Source organism: Zootoca vivipara, chromosome 8 (assembly GCF_965207765.1).
Source record: "Zootoca vivipara chromosome 8, rZooViv2.hap1.1, whole genome shotgun sequence".
Classification (NCBI taxonomy): Eukaryota; Metazoa; Chordata; class Lepidosauria; order Squamata; family Lacertidae; genus Zootoca; species Zootoca vivipara.
The window spans coordinates 43,102,153-43,124,863 of NC_142591.1; the positions used below are offsets into that span (position 1 = coordinate 43,102,153).

Below are 22,711 nucleotides of genomic sequence, written 5' to 3' on the forward strand. Positions count from 1 at the left end.
CAAGTGAATGTTAATGGCAGGTGTCCCTATTTTGACAGATAGAAGGTGGTTTTTAGTGCCTGTGGTATAATTCAACATTTCAAAACTGCTAACAAACTACATTCATCTCAGTAAATAGTAACAAGCAAAACCAGGTGGTTTGTACATTTTCCTGCTCAAAATTTTTATTAAAATACTCTTAGCCTTTTTTCTTAGTTTATGCATATTAACTAATAATGGAGCCCAATTCTAGGTATATTTACTCTGAAGCCCCTATTGAACATAATGTGACTCCCAAGTAAGTGTGCATAAGAATGTAGTCTTTGTTATAGGGCATTCCACACTTGATGCATCACATGCAAAGTGTAAAGGGCATGCATATGTGTATATTCATATTGCCTTAGGGGATTTTCAGTACTGATAACAAACATCACCTAACATTTTACCAGTACTGTCACTCTTGCCCATTAGGCAAGAAGTTGGGCAGAAAATTAAGTTTGTGCCCCGTGATGAGGGACAGATACTTTTCCATTGCTATATTTTTCTGTGAAAGGGTTATTTAAAAGTTATTTTAATTAATTGGTAGTGTAATAAATGGATACTAAAACGGATACTATATTTTTATGTGAAAGGGTTAGTTAAAAGTTATTTTAATTAATTGGTAGTGTAATAAATGGATACGGCGCTGTGGTTAAACCACTGAGCCTAGGGCTTGCTGATCAGAAGGTCGGCGGTTCGAATCCCTGCGACGGGGTGAGCTCCCGTTGCTTGGTCCCAGCTCCTGCCAACCTAGCAGTTCGAAAGCACGTCAAAATGCAAGTAGATAAATAGGAACCGCTACAGTGGGAAGGTAAACGGCGTTTCCGCGTGCTGCTCTGGTTTGCCAGAAGCGGCTTTGACATGCTGGCCACATGACCTGGAAGCTGTACGCCGGCTCCCTTGGCCAATAATGCGAGATGAGCGCGCAACCCCAGAGTCGGTCACGACTGGACCTAATGGTCAGGGGTCCCTTTACCTTTACCTTTAAAATGGTATCAGTCAAATTGGGAAGTTTAAGAATTGTAAATATACATGACAGTTGCTTTTTGGACATGCTAAAATGAGTATGTTAAACATCCTTAGTACTTTCATAAGTTTTTCTTAACACTTAAGCAAGGCATAGGCAACCTCGGCCCTCCAGATGTTTTGGCACTACAATCCCCATCATCCCTGACCACTGGTCCTATTAGCTAGGGATCATGGGCGTTGTAGTCCCAAAACATCTGGAGGGCCGAGGTTGCTTATGCCTGACTTAAGCAGTCCAAGGGAATTCATTGCTGTTGAATTATATCTTTAAAATATGTCAAGTATTTTAATAGAATTTCAAAATAGAGTTTTTGAATAGTTTGAAAATTACATTTACAGTGGAATGTATACTTAGAAGTAAGTTTGTTGAGTTTGATGGGACTTACGGTACTCTTGGATAAGTCTTGGGATTGCAGCTGAGGCCCAGGGATCCAAGATGGCCTCTGTATCTGACCAACATTCCCACACCTCTTGTCAGCCTTGATCTGCAACCTCCCTGAATGTTTTTGCCTGGCTGGAGTGTACCTTTGTCCTGTGATAAATGTTTGTGGCTGAGATGTGTTGGGGAGAACTGATTTTTGTGTGGCTGGAATGTAACTTGCTGTACAAAGGTAAGACGTCAGTTGCTTTTGTCCATCTTTGCTTCTGGTACTGCCCATCACAGGTGCATGGCCCCTAGAAGGTTTGCCATGAGGGAATATGAGCTAAAGAAGTTTTCCCACTCTTGCTATGTATACTTATCTGAGAGTACTTAATGCAGGCTTCCTCAAACTCGGCCCTCCAGATTTTTGAGACTACACTTCCCATCATCCCTGGCCACTGGTCCTGCTAGCTAGGGATCATGGGAGTTGTAGGCCAAAAACATCTGGAGGGCCGAGTTTGAGGAAGCCTGACTTAATGCATACTTATCTGATCTCAGTGAGGTTTACATCTGAGTAGACACGCTTAGGACTACATTGTTAAAATGCTTTGTCCCCTTCCTCTCAAATAAGTTCATCTGAGAACATCTGAGTATTGGAGCCTTCACTGACCAGCTGTAATGCTTTTTCAGTGTTCTCAGTTACATGGAGCAGTGGTGGGGAACCCTTGGCTGTTTAGCAAGCTGTTTTGTGTATGCATATGCTGTTGATGCATGTGCTCTTGTATATTGCATGTGCTTGCATCTATGCATTTCAAAATACTGTTCTAACTCTATTCCTTTCCACAGGAATTAAACATGATGGAACAATGTGTGATACTTGTCGCCAACAACCAATAATTGGTATTCGATGGAAATGTGCAGAATGCACCAATTATGACTTATGCACTGTGTGTTATCATGGGGATAAACATCACCTTAGACATCGCTTTTACAGAATAACCACACCAGGAAGTGAAAGGTACATTTTAAATGCTCATTTTCATTAAAATGCCTAATTATGAGTGTGTTGGGTATAGAAGGGTCTTGTCACCACCTCAGATAATGAGATGTTCAACGTATTGAAATTTAAGATGTGTTAAAATTTATTTTAATTTCTATCACATACATTCTTGCAAAGGAGCGCATAGTTTTAATCAAAATAGTTCCTTTTAATTCTTGAAAATTAAAGATTTGCTATTGAACAACTTGTTTTTAATCTGATATTTCTTGTAACTTACCATTTGATATTAAATTTTAGGGTGTTGCTGGAGTCTCGCCGTAAATCAAAGAAAATCACTGCAAGAGGAATCTTCACAGGTGCCAGGGTGGTACGAGGAGTTGATTGGCAATGGGAAGATCAGGATGGCGGCAATGGACGTCGAGGCAAAGTAAGTGTTCAGAATATGACAACTCCCTCATGCACAGTTTAGTATCTAGTTAGGTTTTGAATACAGCCACAAAAGAATTATTCAGAATTGGTGGACCTGTTGCATTGATGCTCCTGTGGGCACTTACAGATTCAAATGTATTCTTGGTGTCTGGGGGATTTTTCTGCTGAGGTATTTGACAATCCTGCTGAGGCCCTCATCACCCTCTGGAAGAGCGGCTGTCAATATATTTTACAGGTCAAGTTGCTACCGTAGTATCTGTACCAACTTGGATCTCATCATAGTAGCAGAGCCAAATATGGATATAGTGAGTATACCATCTAGTCATACAGTATTATAGTGATTATTTTTCCACTATTACATGTCTAGATGGTACACTAGATACCTGAGGAAATACAGTCTACTTATATATTCTTGTATTCTTGATCCTGGTCCCTCATAGTTAAGTAGAGCCTGCCCATGGACTACCTGGACCACAGAAGTGACTTATGCTTCTCTAAGGGAAATGAGATAAATGAAGACATATTGAGACCCTTTGTGTAGCGGAGTGGGGAGAAGGGACTGACTGACCTTAACTACCATCCAGCTTCTAACTTGCCTTTTAAACTTGCTATTGAAAATGCTTGGTGGTTTTTCCAGTTAGTACTGAATAATGACAATTGCTTAAATCCATCCTAATATGTTTTTTGGCCTGGTTCCAAGAAAGAAAATATCTTTATTGTCCTTTGGGGGATAGATTTGGGTGTCTGGTATGTGTGTACCTACTGATTCTCCTGGATCAGCCTTGGTATTGTGTCTGGTTTGGCTTGCTGACTTGGAACTTGAGGACACTTGTGTTGCAGCCACTCTAGTCCTTTATGGAAGGTTGATGCCAGAAGGCAGTGCTGGAGGAAGGCTGCTCTGCCTCATGGTTTTGGTGAGTAGAATACTACAGGGTTCCTTTTTGTCCCTCAAGCTTTTTAACATATCTAGGAAGCCATTGGGTGAGATCATCCAGAGGTTTGACCTGAAGTGCTGTTAATGCCAGTAACAGCTCCACTTATACATTTCTACCAGATAATTCCAGGGAGGTGGTAGACACCCCAAGCCATTGTTTGGAGACAATACTGAAATAGATGGGGGCAAACAAATGGAAGCATAATCCAGACAAGGTAGAGGTACTGTTAGTGGGGAATTCTGTTGAACAGGATAGGATTATGTTCCCTCTGACAGACCCAAATTTTCAGCTTTTGGATTCTGGATCTGATGCTAACCTTAGATGCTCAGGTCATGTTGGTAGTCAGGAGTGTCTGATAGTGGTTTTGGATGACTCTCCAGTTGTGACCTTCAATAGAAAAACCAGCCTACATCAGCAGTGGTAACGCTCAGATTGGATTAATGCAATATCCTTTAAGTTAGGTTGCCTTTAAAGAGAACCAGAAGCTTTATATGGTTCAACATGTCGCTGCTAAGAGGATGGTAGGAGCAAGACCATTTAACCCCATCTTACACCAGTTACACTGGTTACCAGTTTGATTCAAGGTGCTGGCTTTTTTTTCTAACTGAAGTGGTCTGGGACCCAGTTATTTAAGGCCTGTTTATGGTCATATGTACGGGATGTGGGTGGCGCTGTGTCTAAACCACAGAGCCTAGGGCTTGTTGATCAGAAGGCGGCGGTTCAAATCCCCACAACGGGGTGAGCTCCCGTTGTTTGGCCCCAGCTCCTGCCAACCTAGCAGTTCGAAAGCACGTCAAAGTGCAAATAGATAGATAGGTACCGCTCCGGCGGGAAGGTAAACAGTGTTTCTGTGCGCTGCTCTGGTCCGCCAGAAGCAGCTTAGTCATGCTGGCCACATGACCCAAAAGCTGTCTGCAGACAAACGCCGGCTCCCTCGGCCTATAGAGCAAAATGAGCGCCGCAACCCCAGAGTCATCCGCGACTAGACCTAACGGTCAGGGGTCCCTTTACCTTTTATGCTCATATGAACCTCTCCAACTGGATTTGGGAATCTTCATTCTAGACTCTGACCTTTCACTAAATCACACCTGTTTGAGTACAGAAACGGTGCCTTTTTTGTAGTGGCACCCAGATACATAATTTAGAGATCTACACTGGCTTACACTGCATCCCAGACCAATTTGGGTTGACCTGGCATTTAGCTAGAGCAGGTTGAGGCAGTCCCATGTTGGATTGTGCTTGCCCAGAGCATCCTGGGCCCATCCAAAGGGGGGTGGGGAAGTCAAGGGGTTGAAGGAGATGCATACATCACCTACTCCCCATGATTGCTTGTTTAATTAGTGTTTTAAACCCTGATTAAAGTCAGCAAGTCTCTTAATTTAGCACTGGTCTAGATCTTTGCTGGATTGAGGCTGCTTTGAAGTGCCAGATTGGGCCCTGAATCGGATCCGGGTATGTGTGCATGGGGTGTACACATTCTTAATGAAATTCTCTTTGGGTTAAGCATGTTTTTATTTAGGAGAGGCTTTATCTTGATATGCTAGGTTTTTAAGACAAATTAATCTGTTTTACGTTTTGCTATGTTGTCAGTTTATTGGTTGTCCAGTGTTTTTATATTTTGTGTAAGCTTACTTCACTAATGTTTAAATTGAAGGAAACTCCACTTTTGTTACTTGGTTAAAAATAAAAAATGGGGGTTTGTCTGTTTGCTTGTGACTCAAGAAAGACATGGTGCTTATAGCTGATTTTAGTTTGAAAATTAAGACTCTTCCTCTAAATGTGCGTAAATATTGAGGCATAACTTGGCTTGCTACTTTGCTGATATGCAAGCATTCAGTCACTAACAGAGACCCTCCTGTGTGTTCCAAAATCTTCTAAGAGCAGAGAAGATGGCTTTTGGGGGGCAGTGCCCAGGCTTTGGAACTCCTTTCCCAGAGAGCGAGCCACCTTGGCCATTCCCTGATGGTCATCTATTGCCATGTGAAGAGCTTCCTTTTTGAAAACCTTTGGTTGTTAAGGGGTTTATCTTTCCATTTTTTTGGTGCTGCCTTATGTATTTTTAAATCATGATGTAGTTTTTTGGGTTTTTCGTGTTTTTATTTATATATTATAACTTTGTTTCTTGGCTGTCTTGAACTTTTTCAACAAGTAGGATATACCATAAATGTTTTAAATTAGGATACAGTAACCTTTAGCCTTCCATTCCTATCAGCCCTAGCAAGCACATCCTATGGTCAGAGATGATAGGAATTGTTGTTCAGCAACATCTGGGAAGTCAAAGGTGCTGCACAACTGTTTTAAGCAAATGATTAATAAATGGAAGCATTCTTATCTATAGGTTGTGGGTAAAGATTATTTACTTTTTTTGGCAACATACTCCCATTCCTCTTCTTTACTTTGCTAGGTCACTGAAATCCAAGACTGGAGTGCATCAAGTCCACACAGTGCAGCATATGTTTTATGGGACAATGGCGCTAAAAACCTTTACAGAGTTGGCTTTGAGGGCATGGTAAGGAGTAAAGCAATACAAAGAGTAAAATTGCTTCATGGGGGAATAGTAAAAACGGCTTGCTCTGTGCTATTATCTTCTTTTGTTACATCCTTCTGTCAGTTTGCATGCTATTAGCAACTTCATTGTTCCTACAGCTGTAGGGACAACTCATGCATATGCAAGTCTGGTTTCAGTTCATTAAACATGCAAACTACTTACAACTTTTGAGCTAGTTTCTATTTCTATCAGACGCATTTAGTTTCGTAAGTAAGATACTTATTTACAACAAAATAAATGAGACAATTGCTGAAAAGAGTTTAATTCCCTAATGTTAATTTATTTACATCCTAGGCTGTAGTAAATATTTGGATAGTTTCATAGTATTTTAGTGCTCTTTGAAGTTTGATTAAATTTCACGGTTTAGAAGTGAACTTCCCATGTGATTCCAATAGTACTACAGAATCTTTGGCAAAACTGGGAAAGTTTTTACTTTTCTCCAGTTTGACAGTGCTATGTAGCAAACTGAGAAATGCTTTGTTTCAGCAGAATAAAGTAATGTGTTAAATAGGATTCATTAAACATGAACATACCTGTTATAATAGTATGTCAAATGTATTTCTTCACATTAGTGAAGTCATTATTCCTTTTTTAAAAATCTCAATTTACTGCTACTGCATTTAGTAGTAGTTTACACAAATATTGTCTAATCAAACTTCACCCCTCCTTTTCTATTTGGAAACAGTGATTTACTAATTTCCAGTTGACCCTTACTTGTGATTTATTTCGTATGCAGGAAAAGTTTCCTATACAGGTATACCAGTGCCAAAATTTTGTAACTAATGTGTAAATATGATTATACTTATATTCCTGTTGTGTTGGCTGTTGTATTTAAATTCATCTTTCTCCGAAGGAAATAGTTTTATTTTGAAACAACTGTTGCTGAATAGAAGGTATCATTTGAGTCTAGAATCCTCTTTTGGAAGGTTTTTTGCTTCCTTCCTCTTTAGGCAAAGGCATGCCTAGCTATTGGAAGCAGCTCAGTCATTTGTTTTTCATGTACATGCTTTGATTTTTTCTGATCACACTGAATTGGTGAGAGGAGTGAAAAAAGAGCAGTACATTTCAATTAATCCTTAGAAATATAGGGTCAGATTATAGCAAGCATATTTGTAACATCGCAGCGTGCTGTGTGAATGCATATGTGTTTTGCTTTGCAGTTGAGGTATTTTCTTAAAATAAATGTTCTGGTTCTGAGATAATCTGTTAGCAGCCTTTCATTTTTTAGGATCATTCTGGTGTGTGTTCATATAACTTGGTGGATGATGTATTCTTTTCGTGATGCAAACTGCCAGTACCTCAAGTTTAGTACTTGGGACCTTTTTTTCCTCAAGTAATAAAGAGAAAGATTTTTGAACAGCACATGGCTGGCCTATACACCACCTGTTCCTTTGTTTACTCCTCTAGTTCCAGATGATACAGATTAGAAGACTCTTCCTGTTCACTTCACACTTTAGTGTACATGCGTTGAATGACCTTTACTCAATGGGAATTGCTTCAGAGATAGCACCAGATGGCTGCTACTTGGATTAGGAATAGTGAAAGCAAGAGTTAGGGAAGAAGAAACATACTAGACTTTGCTGTTATCTACGGTATATTCAGTAGTGATTACTTTTTAAAATAAGTTGCTTATGTATCCAGTAAAGGATAAAATAGCATCCAGAATACTTCAATGTGCTTGTTCAAAATTATAGAAACCATATATTTTGGTAAAACTATTTAACTACTGTGCATAGAAAGTTTATTTTCACTTTTAGAAATACAAGTTAAGCTTTTGCAGACTATTTTGGGAAACTTTAATACAACATGGTACTATTAGACTGGTGAAACAAAGGACGATAGTGTTGGACAAAGCCTTCTGTGAGTTGACTCTGATTGAGAGGGCACATGATATGAACAGGATGAGTGACGAAAGTATTAATTTATTTTCATATATTTTATTCATACAATATATCAGTGGTTTACAACAATACTACATAAAACCACACAAAAAACACCATATAAAAATTTAAAATTACATCCATATCAACAGGACTAGCATTTCCCTTTATAGTGCTCTTGAATTAGCATTTGAAACAGTATCTGTCACAAAGCACACTCATCTATTTTCAAATTTCCATAGGCCACAGAAGGAAGGGTACAACGAAAGGAACATTAGGGGGAAGCATGTTGAAAAAATGGTCTAGATCAGGGGTCGGCAAGGTTTACCTTCCCGGTTCACTCCAGCGGAGATCCCTCCATGGGCTGGATTGTGTGCGCGTGCCCGCAATTTCTGGCGTCTGCATCTGTGCAGACATGATTTCCGGTGCTGCGGAACTGAATCCCCGCGCCGTGTTGTGCTAGTTTAGCGCAGCGCGCGGGGATTCGCTGAGTGGGCCGGTTAAATGACCCCCGTGGGCCTTAGGTTGCCTACTCCTGGTCTAGATACTAGATTACTACTGTGATACAAATTCTGGCTCAGTATTTAAGTATTAAAATATTAAGCTAAAGATCTGTGTCTCTGTCTTTGCATTTGTTTTATTTTAGTCAGACCTTAAATGTGTTCAGGATGCGAAAGGAGGGTCCTTCTACAGAGACCACTGTCCTGTGCTTGGTGAGTTAAATGTAACATAATTTGAATTTTGCTATGACTCAAGTCTTTGTGTCGTATCCAATACTGGAGCTCTAGTGATGCAGTGGAATTCTGTGTGTGCAGTGGAATGTCTCTTCTAGCTTCCCACGTATCCTCAAAAACAGCTATGAAGGGTTGAGGGTACCCCCTTCCACTGATTTAGAGTTGGGATTGGGGTGAGGAGGAGAAACGGAAATCCCATTGTACCAGTGGAACCCTGCTGGTGCAGCATTCAATACAACCCTGTGTGTGTGCATAACCTAGTAGGGGGTTGATACCATTAAAGGTAAAATACTTTTTTCCTAGTATTTATCATAGTTAACAATTCCTAGCTGTATGCTACTTCCACTAGCTATAATGGTGATACTATTATTTATATTGCTTAGTGAATTGCACTTCTACATACATTTCACTGCTTGCTAGTTACACTACCTCTTCTCCTTGCCCTGCTCCCTCCCAAATCTCCTCTGCAGGGTTGTGAGTGAGCTCCCAGATTTAGTGGGTGCACAAGAGGGAGAAGGGGAGGGAATTCTGCTCTGCCAAGGTTAAATCCTTGCACTACCGGAATGAGAACCTTAGCACTACAGTGGATCCAGTTGGTAGTTTTGTTATTTGTGAGATTGAATGAGGATTCCTAAACATTACCTTTTCTTTTTAAATTTCTAACTTTAGGTGAACAAAATGGTAACCGAAATCCTGGTGGACTGCAGATCGGTGATCTAGTAAACATTGATCTTGACTTGGAGATTGTTCAGTCTTTGCAGCATGGCCATGGAGGATGGACTGATGGAATGTTTGAAACTTTAACTACTACTGGCACAGTCTGTGGCATAGATGAAGATCATGACATTGTTGTTCAGTATCCAAGTGGCAATAGGTACATTATGCCCCTATTTCTTGCCTGGAATACTTAATGGGAGCCAGCCTTGGGAGTCAGTTATCAAATTGAATTAGCATGTTGGGCTAGTAACTTATTACAGAAATGTGACTACATTAATCCATTTCATTTTACTTTAAACATTTGAGGGGTACTCTTAAACTAGTAGATACAACCATGGAGACATATTGGATTCTTGCAAAATCAACCAGTTGTAGACTGGCAGATGTGGGTTAAGATTGGTTAGTAATGTAGCTATACAGTTAATATAAACACTAAACACTTCATCATAATGTTTCATGGCTGTTGATACTTTTCAGGTGGACTTTTAACCCTGCTGTTCTCACCAAAGCCAACGTTGTCCGAAGTGGAGATGCTGCTCAAGGTGCTGAAGGCGGTACCTCACAATTTCAAGTGGGTGATCTTGTCCAAGTTTGTTATGACCTAGAAAGAATTAAGCTGCTTCAAAGAGGACACGGTGAATGGGCTGAAGCAATGCTTCCTGTAAGTTTAAGCTAAGTCTGGTTTCTTCTAAATGAAGAACTGTTCAATGCTGAAGGGAAACCTTTCGTTTTTGTGCTAATAGTATGGTGCAAGAACCCTTATACATTCTTGCTGTGGCAGTTGGGCAGAAATCTGTGCACCAGTACAGATGTTGGCTCATGTACACAATGGTCTGGTGTCAATTGTGCCCTTGTATCAGTGTCAGGATGCTGGTGTCCACTTATGTCTTGTGGTGCTGGTATAGGAATTCCTAGTATAACGCTATAATTCTGTCTCTTAATGCTTGGAAATAGAAGAATTTGGTAGTGAAATGTTAGTCTTGATACTTTAATCAACATGAAGAAGACTTGTCATTTCCCTCTTTCAGGACAATTGTTCTAGTTGTTCTTTTACAACCGCAGCTTATCTCAGAAAATAATTAATTTCTGTTAACAACACCTTCAATGAGATTTTATGGATATTTGTGATAACCTTTGAAATAAAAGTGTGGCAGGTCTTTTTCCTATGCAAACCGAGACCACCATCCCCATATAATTAGCTCAGTGGAAGGAGAATATATGTCTTTTGCTGGATGTATTTTCAAGCTATTTACTTACATTTGCCATTGTGATGCGAGTAAGGGACAAGTTGGTAGAAAAGCATGTCCTTTTTTTAGAGGAGCACTGACAGTTGTCATAACAGAAATTAACTAGATTTTATTTTAATCATCTATTCTGCACATTTCTAGCTTTCATCTTTGCTTATCGTTATGATTCAAACAATAGTGGTGCCATCTCCCACATGGTACCATCAAAGTTTTGGACTATAACTCCCATCAGCCGCAAACAGCATGGCCAGTAGTCAGGGTTGATGGGAGTTGTATTTTTTTTGTTTTTGTTTTAAAAACTTAGTTTCAATTAATTTCAATGAGTGTACTACCCTAAGTTAGTCATGTTCATTAATTTCAGTGCATCTGCTATGAGTTGGGCTTGCATTACATACAACTCAGTCCAAAACTTCTGAAAGACAGTAGACTGGGGGAGGCTAGGGTATATACAACTTGATTGAAAATATAGTATGGGGTGTTACAATCTCATAGCTGCCAAGTCCGGGTCGTAAAGATCCGGGATCGGCAGTGCGCGCATGACCGGAAGTTGTGTGACGCAACTTCCGGTGGCGCTTTGCCCTTCTATGGGCACCAGAAAATGGCGGCACCGGAAGTCGCTTCCGCGCATGACCGGAAACACGTAAAAGCGACTTCCGGCACCGCCATTTTCTGATGCCCATAGAAGGGCAACGCCACCGGAAGTCGCGTCACGCAACTTCCGGTCTTGCGCGGAAGCGACTTCCGGCACCGCCATTTTCTGGTGCCCATAGAAGGGCAAAGCGGCACCAGAAAAATGGCCGCCGGGCAGAAGCCAATTAAAGGGAAAATACCAGGATTTTCCACCAAACGGGAGACCGCCGGGAAACGGTAAGAAAAAAGGGGTTTTCCCGGCGGATACGGGATACTTGGCAGCTATGCAATCTGTACTTACAAAGCTATAACATAATAAATGTGTTTGACTGTCTTGTTTTCAATGTAGACTTTAGGTAAAGTTGGAAGGGTCCAGCAGATCTATTCAGATAGTGACTTAAAAGTAGAGGTTTGTGGAACTTCTTGGACATACAATCCAGCTGCTGTGTCAAAGGTAGCATCAGCAGGCTCCGCTATAAGCAATGCATCTGGGGGTAAGTTAGAAAGTTAGTGTCTACATGATGTGAAATTATGAAAGTTGTATTATCTAAGAGAAAAATATGTAGTGAAAGTACTGCATTAACTTTCAGGGAAATAATTTTTTCTTAATGTAAAACAGTTCTGTCACTTATTCTGTTTCCAGAGGAGAGTGGAATTGATTTTAGAAGAGACTTTTGTTGTCTGGTGTTCTAAATTGCTGCAGAAGAATAAAAAAGCAGGTTGTGGATATAAATAACATGCCTCCTCAGAAAAAGCCCTATTGAAGTCAGTGGGGTTTACTTCCAGGTATTTGTTTGTAGGATTGCAACCTTACTAGGTCAGATGCAGCTAAAATGTTCCATCAGTAGTAAGCACCAGACAGTCCACAAGATGGTGCAAGAAAGCTTGTAGGCAGTTTCAGTGGAAGTAATTCCTTACATGTTCTGAGTCAGGCTAATTGAAGGCCAATAAACTGAAATTGAATCCTGGTAAGACAGATTCTGTGAGTGAACCACTGGAAGCTCAGAGAAGTCAGGTGCCATTTCATGTCTCAGCTGCCCTCAGCTATACACCTATTTCTAAACTCTCACAGTCTGCTCAACTTTAGGTTCCTTTAGAACCTTCCTTTCCTTTCCTTTGGGGAGTGGAAGTGAATGCTGTCCATAGAAAAGAATAGAGAAATCCATAATTTTAGAGTTAAGTGGGAGGAAACATACTGTGCTGCTGTCCAACCACAGCTAAAGGTAGGAGCCAAAGGCACAAGTCTCTGCCTTTGCCATTCATTCTGAACACTCAATGAAATGAGTGTTTTCCTATCTCTGTTTCTTCAACATTGTAGTTATAGGTAGGTCGCTGTGTTGGTCTGGCGTAGTCGAAACAAAATAAAACAATTCCTTCCAGTAGCACCTTAGAGACCAACTGAGTTTGTCATTGGTATGAGCTTTCGTGTGCATGCACACTTCTTCAGATACACTGAAGCAGAAGTAACCAGATCCTTATATATAATGTCTTCAATATTTTGTAAGTCATGGAATCTCACAGGGCTATATGAGTTTTTAAATGTACAGTCCTATAGTTCTGTATACCATATGAATACCCTCAATATGTAGAAGTACTGCTGTATTGTTTGCTGGCCATGTTTTACTTCTAAGTGGATAGGCACTTGACCCACCCAAGTTCACTACTAGAGGGAATGATTCTTAATATTTATGTAGTGGTGGATCTGTTTTTGCTGTTATTTTTCTGGAGCAAATTGCAACATTGTTTTAAATAGATAATTTGTTTGGTTTACGTAAGAGTGTTTTTGAGTTATAAGTACATTGAAGTTCATTCAAGTGCAACATAATATTCAGATATTGTGATTTGTATTAAAATAAATTGTTACACTATTCACAGAGCGATTGTCCCAGTTATTGAAGAAACTGTTTGAAACTCAAGAATCTGGGGATCTTAATGAAGAGCTGGTTAAAGCAGCTGCTAATGGAGATGTAGCCAAAGTGGAAGATTTGCTTAAGAGACCAGATGTGGATGTGAGTACTTTGTTTTAACTACTTATGCAAAAAGATACTTCCTATTTTTAAAAAATAGCAGTTCTCACTGGTCAAAGCAAAGATGGGCCTTCCTTTCATGATCTTTGCAGCTAGAGCTATAATGGCATTGAGTGAAAGTAAGAAGTTTAATTGCACAGTGCTTAAAAGGGAAAATCAGTCCAACTCTGGTGTTCTTCAGCTTGTTGCTTTCGTTAGATTCCTGTACAGCACACTGTATTGTTATCAAAAGCTTTTTTATATTGTTTCAACTTACCCAGAAGAGGAAGTTTTATCCTGAAATATTTGTTGTAATTATCCCTTCAAGTAGCTAGGATTTGGGTGGAATGCCCTGGTTTATCCAAGAGAAGAAATAGGGAACTATGACATGTAGCCTTCACCTGATTTGTCTTGCTTTGGATTTCCCTGTATCTTGGGGTCTGCAGATACACTGATAAGCATTTAAAATGTCTTGAAAAAGTAGTCTTAATAGATAATAATTTGACCCAAGCTAGCCAAATGACTTTAAGGATGATCATTGACACCCCATTCCATAATCCTTTGGAATTTTTAAATTTTTAATATAAATCTTAAATTCTTTAGTAGATTTAAAGGTCTTTATAGTGCATTACTTTAGCCAAGCTGGTAAGTGAAAGAGATACTGGAATTTGAAGAGACAGTTCATCAAATGACAAGTATTAAAATGTGTTCAATACATTTTTTGTAAAGTATGTTAGATTATTTACTTGCCATTCAATATTGAATTTGTTCTCTAGATAGTTTGGTGCAGTTCTTGAGCATATGTACATATAATAAATATATACATACATATAATAAATGTATGCTGTATTTGTAAGCTGTCTTGACTTGATTTATCATGTATTTCCAGGTGAATGGGCAGTGTGCAGGACACACAGCTATGCAAGCTGCTAGTCAGAATGGGCATGTTGATATTTTGAAATTGCTTCTGAAGCAGAATGTGGATGTAGAAGCTGAGGTATTTAAATATTTAATTTGTCAACTAAATGCTACTAATAGAAGTCACTTAGTGTTACATAATGATTTTAAACTTTTCAGATCAGTCATTTATAAATGTTTCTGGCTAAGGAATATTTTTACTTTTTATGACTCCTCTTTTATTGCAATCTGTTTAATTTGATTGATTCCAGTCTTTTTAAGCAAAATCACCATAGCCTTGAGGCATCTTAAAAGACTAACAGACATATTAATAAACTTTTGTGGACTACTATCCACTTCATCTTATGTATTCAGTATTATCCTTAGTTGCAGGTATGTACATATATGCCTGTACCTTGGGGAGAGGATTGTAAACAGTGAGGTCAGAAGGAAATGAAATGCAGAAAAATACAATTTGTGATAGTTACATAGTTTAACAGTGGCAATTCAAGAGATGAGACATCCATATTGTGATAGGGACTGCACTTTGAAGTGAAGAGGCATGAAACCTGTGTTCTGCAGTATGTGCTACTCTGCTAAACCGTAGAATTCTGGCCTAGTCTTTGTGCTGTAGCTTCACTAGACTATTACATGGAATAGTTGTACATTTTAACAGCAAAAATAACTGGTGTGATGCATAAGTAGCACAATTTGTGTTGTTTACATCTTGCCAAAATGCCACAGGGACTGTACTTTATACAGTATTCTCATTCATTCTTTCTCTAACTGTTAGGATAATTGTGATGTTTTATGCCATTGCAGCATTTTCCTTTGTGGCTATTTATTTAAATAATGAAATACTTACAAACCTCTCTTTCAAAAGGAATATATAGGCAGCATACAACCTGTACAATATAATAAAACAGTAAAAAGTATCCATAAAACATAAATAAAACATCAGTAGATATTGGTTGGTTCAGTAACAAAATTTGTGTTGTGAAGGCCTGTATAAGACAGTTTTGCTATTGGTATAGAAAGTGCTTAATCATGAGCCAGAGTTATTGTCCAGTGCAAGAGTAATATGACTAATTCCACCCAATGTCGATCATTTAGGACAAAGATGGAGACAGGGCTGTTCACCATGCAGCTTTTGGTGATGAAGGAGCTGTAATAGAAGTTTTGCACAGAGGCAGTGCAGATCTCAATGCTCGCAATAAACGTAGACAGACACCACTTCATATTGCTGTTAATAAAGGTCATCTCCAAGTAGTAAAGACATTACTGGACTTTGGTTGCCACCCCAGCCTCCAGGTAATGTAAGCTCCTGTTTATTATTTGTTTTGATACAATAAAATGTATGGAAACGTGGGCTTTTTGAATGTACATAAATAACATTAAAGTTACAAAATGGGATCTGCCTCCAAATTTCCATATAATTGTTAGATTTGAGCAGTTTTTCTTGCTGTATGCATTGATATGTATATGGAAGTATATGCAATATAACCTTGATCTATGCAATCATAACCTTGATTTGTTGCCATTATTCTTTGATTTGATTTGAACATGTTACTATCAGTTCAGTTGTTGATGTTCTGTGGTGTTTAATAGTTTAGATCAGGGGTGGCCAACTCCAGAGACACTGCGATCTACTTTCAAATTTAAAATCTGGCGGTGATCTACCCCCGTTTTTTGGGGGTTCAGCTCAAAGTTGCTGAGCTTTTTTTACGGAGGGGAAAAGCACACTATTGTGGGAAGGAACAGAGGCAGACACTAACCTTCTGAACGCAGACAACATAAAAGCCTCCGTTTCAAAACTCAGGCTTCCCTTCTGCAACAATAGAGGCCAGTGCAGGGAGAGGGGGCAGGGCCGGAAGGGGACCAGCTATCGACCGTGATCTACCAAAGCTTCACAGGGATCGACCAGTAGATCACGATCGTCGTGTTGGACATCCCTGGTTTAGATCATAGACAGACAACTCTTGTAATCTCGGAGATCTTTACTATTGATTGAAACAGTATGTCTCAGATTTTCAACAAAGTTGGTTTCATCTGACAGTAAGGGCTTCATAGTTAATAGAGTGCATGTATGTTCAGGGATAGCATGGTGTATTGATATATTACATTGCAAGACGTTATCTAGAGTTCTAGAGTGCAATGGTACAATCTGGAGTGCAATTGTCTTGGTATACCCAACTCTCTCCCATCAGATGCCAGGAAGGCAGTGGAAACTCTTAGTCAATGTTGAGAGGTTGTAATGAGCTGGATGAGGGTGAGCAAGCTGATCTGGAAATGGGTGTTCAATCTCTTATGGATGGAATAAGTATCACCTTATCAGGTTTACAGCCTGGGGACACTTCTATACCCAGCTGTACTCCTGCAGGCCAGTTTATGGCTGTAGCGAAGCATGCTTTGGTATATGCTTTGGTTATGTCAACATTGGACTATTTCAACACACTATACAAGAGGTGTCCTTTAAATAGTTTGTGGAAACTACACTTAGTATTTACAGATTTACAGATACAATTACAGATATAATTTCCAAACAAATTACAAAATAACTATTGAAATTCCTCAAACATAGATGGAAATGTATTAGACATTTTCATCATGCCTGGTATTCTTTAAATATATGGTTGGTCTCTACTTACATTTCATATATACAGTGGAATCTTCGTTCTTGAACTGCTTAGTTGACGAACAAATTGGCTCGCAAACACCGCAAATATGGAAGTAAGTGCTCTAGTTTGCAAACACTTTTCAGAAGCCAAACGTCTGACGCAGCTTCCGCTTGAGTGCAGAAAGCTCCAGCAGCCAATCAAAAGCCACACCTTGGTTTTCGAATGGTTTCAAGAGTCGAATGGACTCCTGGAATGGATTAAGTTCGAGAACCAAGGTTCCACTGTTATATATGCTGCTATTCAGATGACCCTTACAATGCAGTTTACATAGAAACAGTAAGCATAAATTAAAATTGTATAATGAAGCAGCAAAAAGAAGCTGAAAAGGGGAATAGTTATATTGAAAGTTGTATTTCTCCTCCCCTCAGGGCAAGATAGGTATCAAGTAGCCTACTGTAACAGTTTGGGAGAAGGCAGGACCACTTCAGCTGAAATATAGGGAGCTAGATGCTAGATGATGGACAGCTCTCCAGTCTTTTCTATCTTTTCCTCCTCCCCTCAGGGCACGATAGCCCTTAGGTATTCCAGTGGTAGTTATTGGAGTGGGGAAAGCAACCTCAGCTGAAACATGGGGAGCCCTCTTAAAAGATCATAGTATTTTATCAAAAGTCACATTTTGCATTGATCAAGTTAACATTCATATTTTTATATTCTGTATAGATGTAATCTTTATATAACACAAGTTGTTAAATGTAAATTTTGCTTCAGACATTTTCTCTGCAAATATGCAGTATAAGCAGGAATTAACTAATGCCTATTTTTAGGATTCTGAGGGTGACACGCCCCTTCATGATGCAATAAGTAAAAAACGTGATGACATCTTGGCCGTACTTTTAGAAGCTGGAGCAGATGTTACTATTACAAATAACAATGGATTTAATGCTCTCCATCATGCTGCACTAAGAGGAAATCCAAGGTACAGTAAACATTTGTTAGTTCCTAAAGTTCATCAAGAAAAAAAATTGATTTCATTGTGGGAAAGACTGTACATTTGTTCAGATGCAAGTTTCATTCGTACATTATGGCTTTTCTGTTGCTAAGTGGTTTAAATGTTCCCAGCAGCACAAGTGAGCATTGCAGAACTGGTTTCGGGAGTCGAATGGACTCCCAGAATTAAGTTCGAGAACCAAGGTTCCACTGTAATATATGCTGCTATTCAGACACAATGCAGGGCCTGTGTACACATGTGAGTTTATATTATGAGATGTTTCTTGTATAACTGCATTTGTATTTCCATCCCACCTCAATCCTTTATTTTATCCTGTGTTGTTAACTGCTGCCCATGTTTATCTGATTGCCACCACAATTCCTTCTTTTGGACTCTGATAATAGCCATCATGTGGCGCTGTTTAAGCTACCACTACATGGCTATAACATATTATTGTGTTTAGAATGAATATGTATTCTCATTGCTTAAAAATTCAGGTAATTTGAATAGGTCGAGAAGTGATATACCTGTATTTGAGGTATGCTGATAGAAACCATGAAGAGGATTAATATAGAAGAGCCTTGGAATGAAATAGCTAGTAACTGATGTATCAAAACCATGACACTGGCCCTCAAAGTTAGAAATAAAGGCACATTTCCCAAGTATTAGAGTTGCATAAGAAAATGTTTCCCAGCACCTCATTCCTCCACTTCTCTCTGCTGCCATAATTCTGCAGCTCTCAGAAGGCTGTAGGTCATAAGTTCTCCCTTTTTTAAAGGGAAATTCACTTATGCTGAATAGGCTTCCTTGCAAGAAAAGGGAAAACTTGACAGCTATGCTGTAGGTACACCTGTTGGTAGATGCCACAGGAAACTAGCGTGAAGACAGCCTAAGAAAAATATATATTAGAAGAGATTATATGGGATCTGCACTGTGCAAAGCAGCATTTGGAAACTTTTATAGCTTTGGATGGCCTGCTGCTCTGCCCTTGAGCAGGAAATTCCATGCCCCTATATGGTGGCTGGTGATAGAACTACAAAGAGACCTTCCTCTGCATATCTTAACACCTGAAAAGGCCAGTAAGGATGGAGGTTGGCAGAAAGATCAGATATTGGCCCTTAGTTGAGCTTTAAACATTAATATGACCGCCTTGAATTGGGCGCCTGTAAATGAACTGGCAGCCACTGCAGCAGTTTTAAAACAGAGGTTATAAGACTTTTAAATAGAACCCCAGCTAGTAATCTGCTGCATTTTGGACCTATTGAAGTTTCTGAATTGTCTTCAAGGACAGCCCCAAATTGAGTCCATTGCAATAGTCCACAAGTTACTGTAACTAAATAATTACACTAGCAAGATCCTTATATCATCAGTTATGTATGCACTGAGTTTTATGCACATAGACCCTGTAAAAATGTCTGCTTACATAATGGGCCCAGAGTTGGGATAGTTGGCCCCAGTGGGCAAGAAATTCAGGACATTTTGCTTGGCATAGACAATCTCTGCATCTGTGTGGTGCGGCCTTCATTTTCATTTTTTATTTAAAAAATATTAACCATTTGTGTATGACTCGTGTATGTGTGTGTGTGCTCCTGTTCAGAGAAAATGAAAGCAATATTTTAACTATGTTGTAAATGTATTGTTTCTTTGCTGCACGAACTCACAACAATGTATTTCAATAGAAACAATTAGTTCATCTCTCCCATTCTAATTTGGGTCCTATAATTGTATCTTAAAAGGTGATGTTTAAATAAATGCCAGGATCTTGGCATTTAATATTTTTCTAGAAATCTTAGCATTTCTTAGAATTATAGCTTTGCTTTGCATGCTGGTTCCTGGAAAAGAGATTGTAGCTGCTTTGCTCCTCCTCCGGTTTTCTTTCTGCTGTGAATTTAGGAATGGTTTTGCTTAGCTCCAGACAAATCATGAGCTGTAACAAAGTTTATTGAAGGTTTGCAGCTCGTGATTTGTCAAGAAAGAGAAACTATGAGCCTGATTTCAGATGACATGTTAAACCAAACCACATTTTAGTTCACAGCACCAGCATGACTGGATAGAGAAGCAAAGCAGCTGCAGTCTCCGCTTCATGTGCTAAATCATAGTCTGTTTTAGTATTATGTGCAATCCAGGTCATAGTTAATTTAAAAGTGAATGCTCTTCATGTCTGCTCAGAACTTAAACTCATTAAGCTCAATGGGATTTATTTCCAGAAAGATGTACTTAAGTTTACAGTGTACTTAAGTTTGCTTAATTTGTTCCCGTTGCTTACACAATTACTTTTTATCTGGACACTGATTGCTTTCCCAAACCTTTAGTAAAAGCTATTCTACTTACCGTGTACTTCCAGTCATGTGATAACTATAAAATTAGACTGCTTGCAATGCTTTCCCCTACTCTTCTTTGAATTTATTAACAAGCTTATCAACTCAGTCTTAGATCCTACTGCTTCAGCCCTGGAGTAATGCTATTAGTTACTATAATAGTGATCTATAATGATCTATAATGATCTATAATAGTTGCATGTTAACTGTATCAATTTGACCTGATTTAATAGGATATTTTTTGATCCCATAATGCCTTTGTGAAAGAGTACTACTATCACAGATTCATCTCATCTTAAGCTTGATATCTGTATTGGCCCTTTGGTGTTGAAAAAACACTCAGGTTTCGTTTTCATCTTTGTTAATTTTTGTAGAACACAATAGAAAAGAGGTCTTAGTGAATGCTCGCTACTCTTTAAACTTAATCTGAATTTTACAAAGATTGTATTAAAATAGAGGAATTGTAGCACAAATATATTTACATGTATTTTGCATTTATTTCATAAGAACTGACATACATGTACTCTTTTTTTAAAAAAAAGCAGTGACATAAAACAAGAGGAACTGTTAATCTCAAATTCATATTGATATACAATAAGAATGTGCAGATGAGACACAATTTCCAATATTGTGGATTTTGGTTTGGAAGTGAGGTCCCTACTATAAGTTTGCCAGGAATAGATGCTGGTGGTCAGTTTTTGATAGTTTGTTTGCATTCATGTGCTTGACTGCTTTTTAAAAGCCTTCTTTTTCTTGAATATTTTCTTATTTCCATTATTAACATATCTTGTTGATGAAAGCATTTGTCCTGTAGTGATCAATACATAGCTACAGCTGGTTGAAGGGGACCAAATCCATTAAACAAGTGATTTGGTTCCATTTTACCAGCTTTAGCAAAGCATTGAAGTTTAAGAGGCATACAATTGGTTTCCATGTTGTGTTCATAAAAGTGTTATTGTGTGAATACAAGATCTGTATGCAGTATTCCTTTTTAAATTTGCAATTTTCCAAAGTTTCCCTAAATGGCTCATCTAAAAAGTTCAAAAAAGCAAAACTCCATATGTTAAACAATAGGAGAAAACACTTTCGTGGCTTGTAATAGTTGGTTTTGTTCTCTTTGTATGCTTTTTGTGATCACAACTTCTAATCATAACAGAAGATTCATAACAGAAGATTTTAAGTCATGGCCTTAAAATTTAATGTTCTCATGAATGTTGAACTATTTAATACTAGTAATGTGTTTTTCTTGGCTATCGGGTATCATATTTATCTCCCAAGGGGATTACTTCAGTTAAAGAGAATACTATTTTTATATAAGTTTGCTTCTGCCACATTTAATTACCGCAGCTGTTGACAGAGAACTGATTACGGGAAGGTGAAGAATGAGCAATGTTAGCTTGCTAGTGGTGTTGAACAAATGCTTCTACAGTTGTACTTTGGAACAAACTTGGTTCATATTTCTGTGTTCTATAAGGCCTTTTCTGTAGTAATGTTCATTCAATATAGAACGTGTGTGTGTGTGTGTGTGTGTGTGTGTGTGTGTGTGTGTACATAAACAGTTCTTACCTCCTTGTTGTTTCAATTATCATAATACATAACCCTTGATATCAGAGTTAAAAGTGCATACACTTTTGATTTTGAAGAAATGTCAGTACATGCAGTAAATCAATATGATATTTAAACACTGAGCCAAATGAAAGGAAGGATAATATTCAACTTGTATATTAATAATGCATACATTAAATGTATCCTGCCAGCTTTGTTGCAAAGTGTCCTGGTGGTGATGAGATTTCTGTAAATATGCACTCATTCCTTGTTATTAAATATAGAAACAGCACATATTTGGCTTAAACCTTGAGCAGCAATAAAACTGGTATCTATTTTTATCAGCTATATGGAAACTGTTGTACAGGTCCAGCTGCTCGAGTGTTCTTTTGGATGGCAATAGTTTCATGTACTGGCTATATCAGGATAAAAAGTGGCCATGGAAAGAAGCATGGTAGCATTTGATAATGTCAGCATCTGTTATCCTTGTCAGTCAAATGGTTGAGATGTTTGAGTTACAACTGTGTCAGCAGATGTCCAGAGTTCAGCTTGTGCTTAGCTAGAATTCAACAGCTGACCTAAGTGATGGAGATGACATAGTGTGGCTATGTTCTAAGAGAAACAAGACTTTACCGAGTTCTATGTGATTTTTTATCTAAGGTTTGTTTTGCTGCTTGTTTACAATACTGGTGCAGGAAAAGGTGCAAAGTCTGACTCATGTTAATGCTCAGGTTTAAGAATGTGAGCCTTCAAAAGTTAATCTTTAATTTGTTGCTCAGGTGCACTATTTCTAGAAATGGGCAGTACTCCATAG

At 38.7% G+C, this 22,711-nt stretch overlaps 1 protein-coding gene across 2 annotated transcripts in view; it reads left to right on the top strand.

Annotated features, from left to right (window-relative positions):
- The window catches only part of MIB1 (MIB E3 ubiquitin protein ligase 1), a 45,389-nt gene that overhangs the window by 1,508 nt on the left and 21,170 nt on the right, over positions 1 to 22,711 (top strand). For both annotated transcript variants that reach the window (XM_035126451.3, XM_035126452.3), the window contains exons 2-12: positions 2,252 to 2,423; positions 2,703 to 2,832; positions 6,174 to 6,278; positions 8,844 to 8,910; positions 9,601 to 9,805; positions 10,126 to 10,309; positions 11,875 to 12,019; positions 13,401 to 13,534; positions 14,421 to 14,528; positions 15,542 to 15,739; positions 17,871 to 18,022. In XM_035126451.3, coding sequence (XP_034982342.1) covers positions 2,252 to 2,423; positions 2,703 to 2,832; positions 6,174 to 6,278; positions 8,844 to 8,910; positions 9,601 to 9,805; positions 10,126 to 10,309; positions 11,875 to 12,019; positions 13,401 to 13,534; positions 14,421 to 14,528; positions 15,542 to 15,739; positions 17,871 to 18,022 — 1,600 coding nt within the window. The remainder of the gene's footprint in view (positions 1 to 2,251; positions 2,424 to 2,702; positions 2,833 to 6,173; positions 6,279 to 8,843; positions 8,911 to 9,600; positions 9,806 to 10,125; positions 10,310 to 11,874; positions 12,020 to 13,400; positions 13,535 to 14,420; positions 14,529 to 15,541; positions 15,740 to 17,870; positions 18,023 to 22,711) is intronic.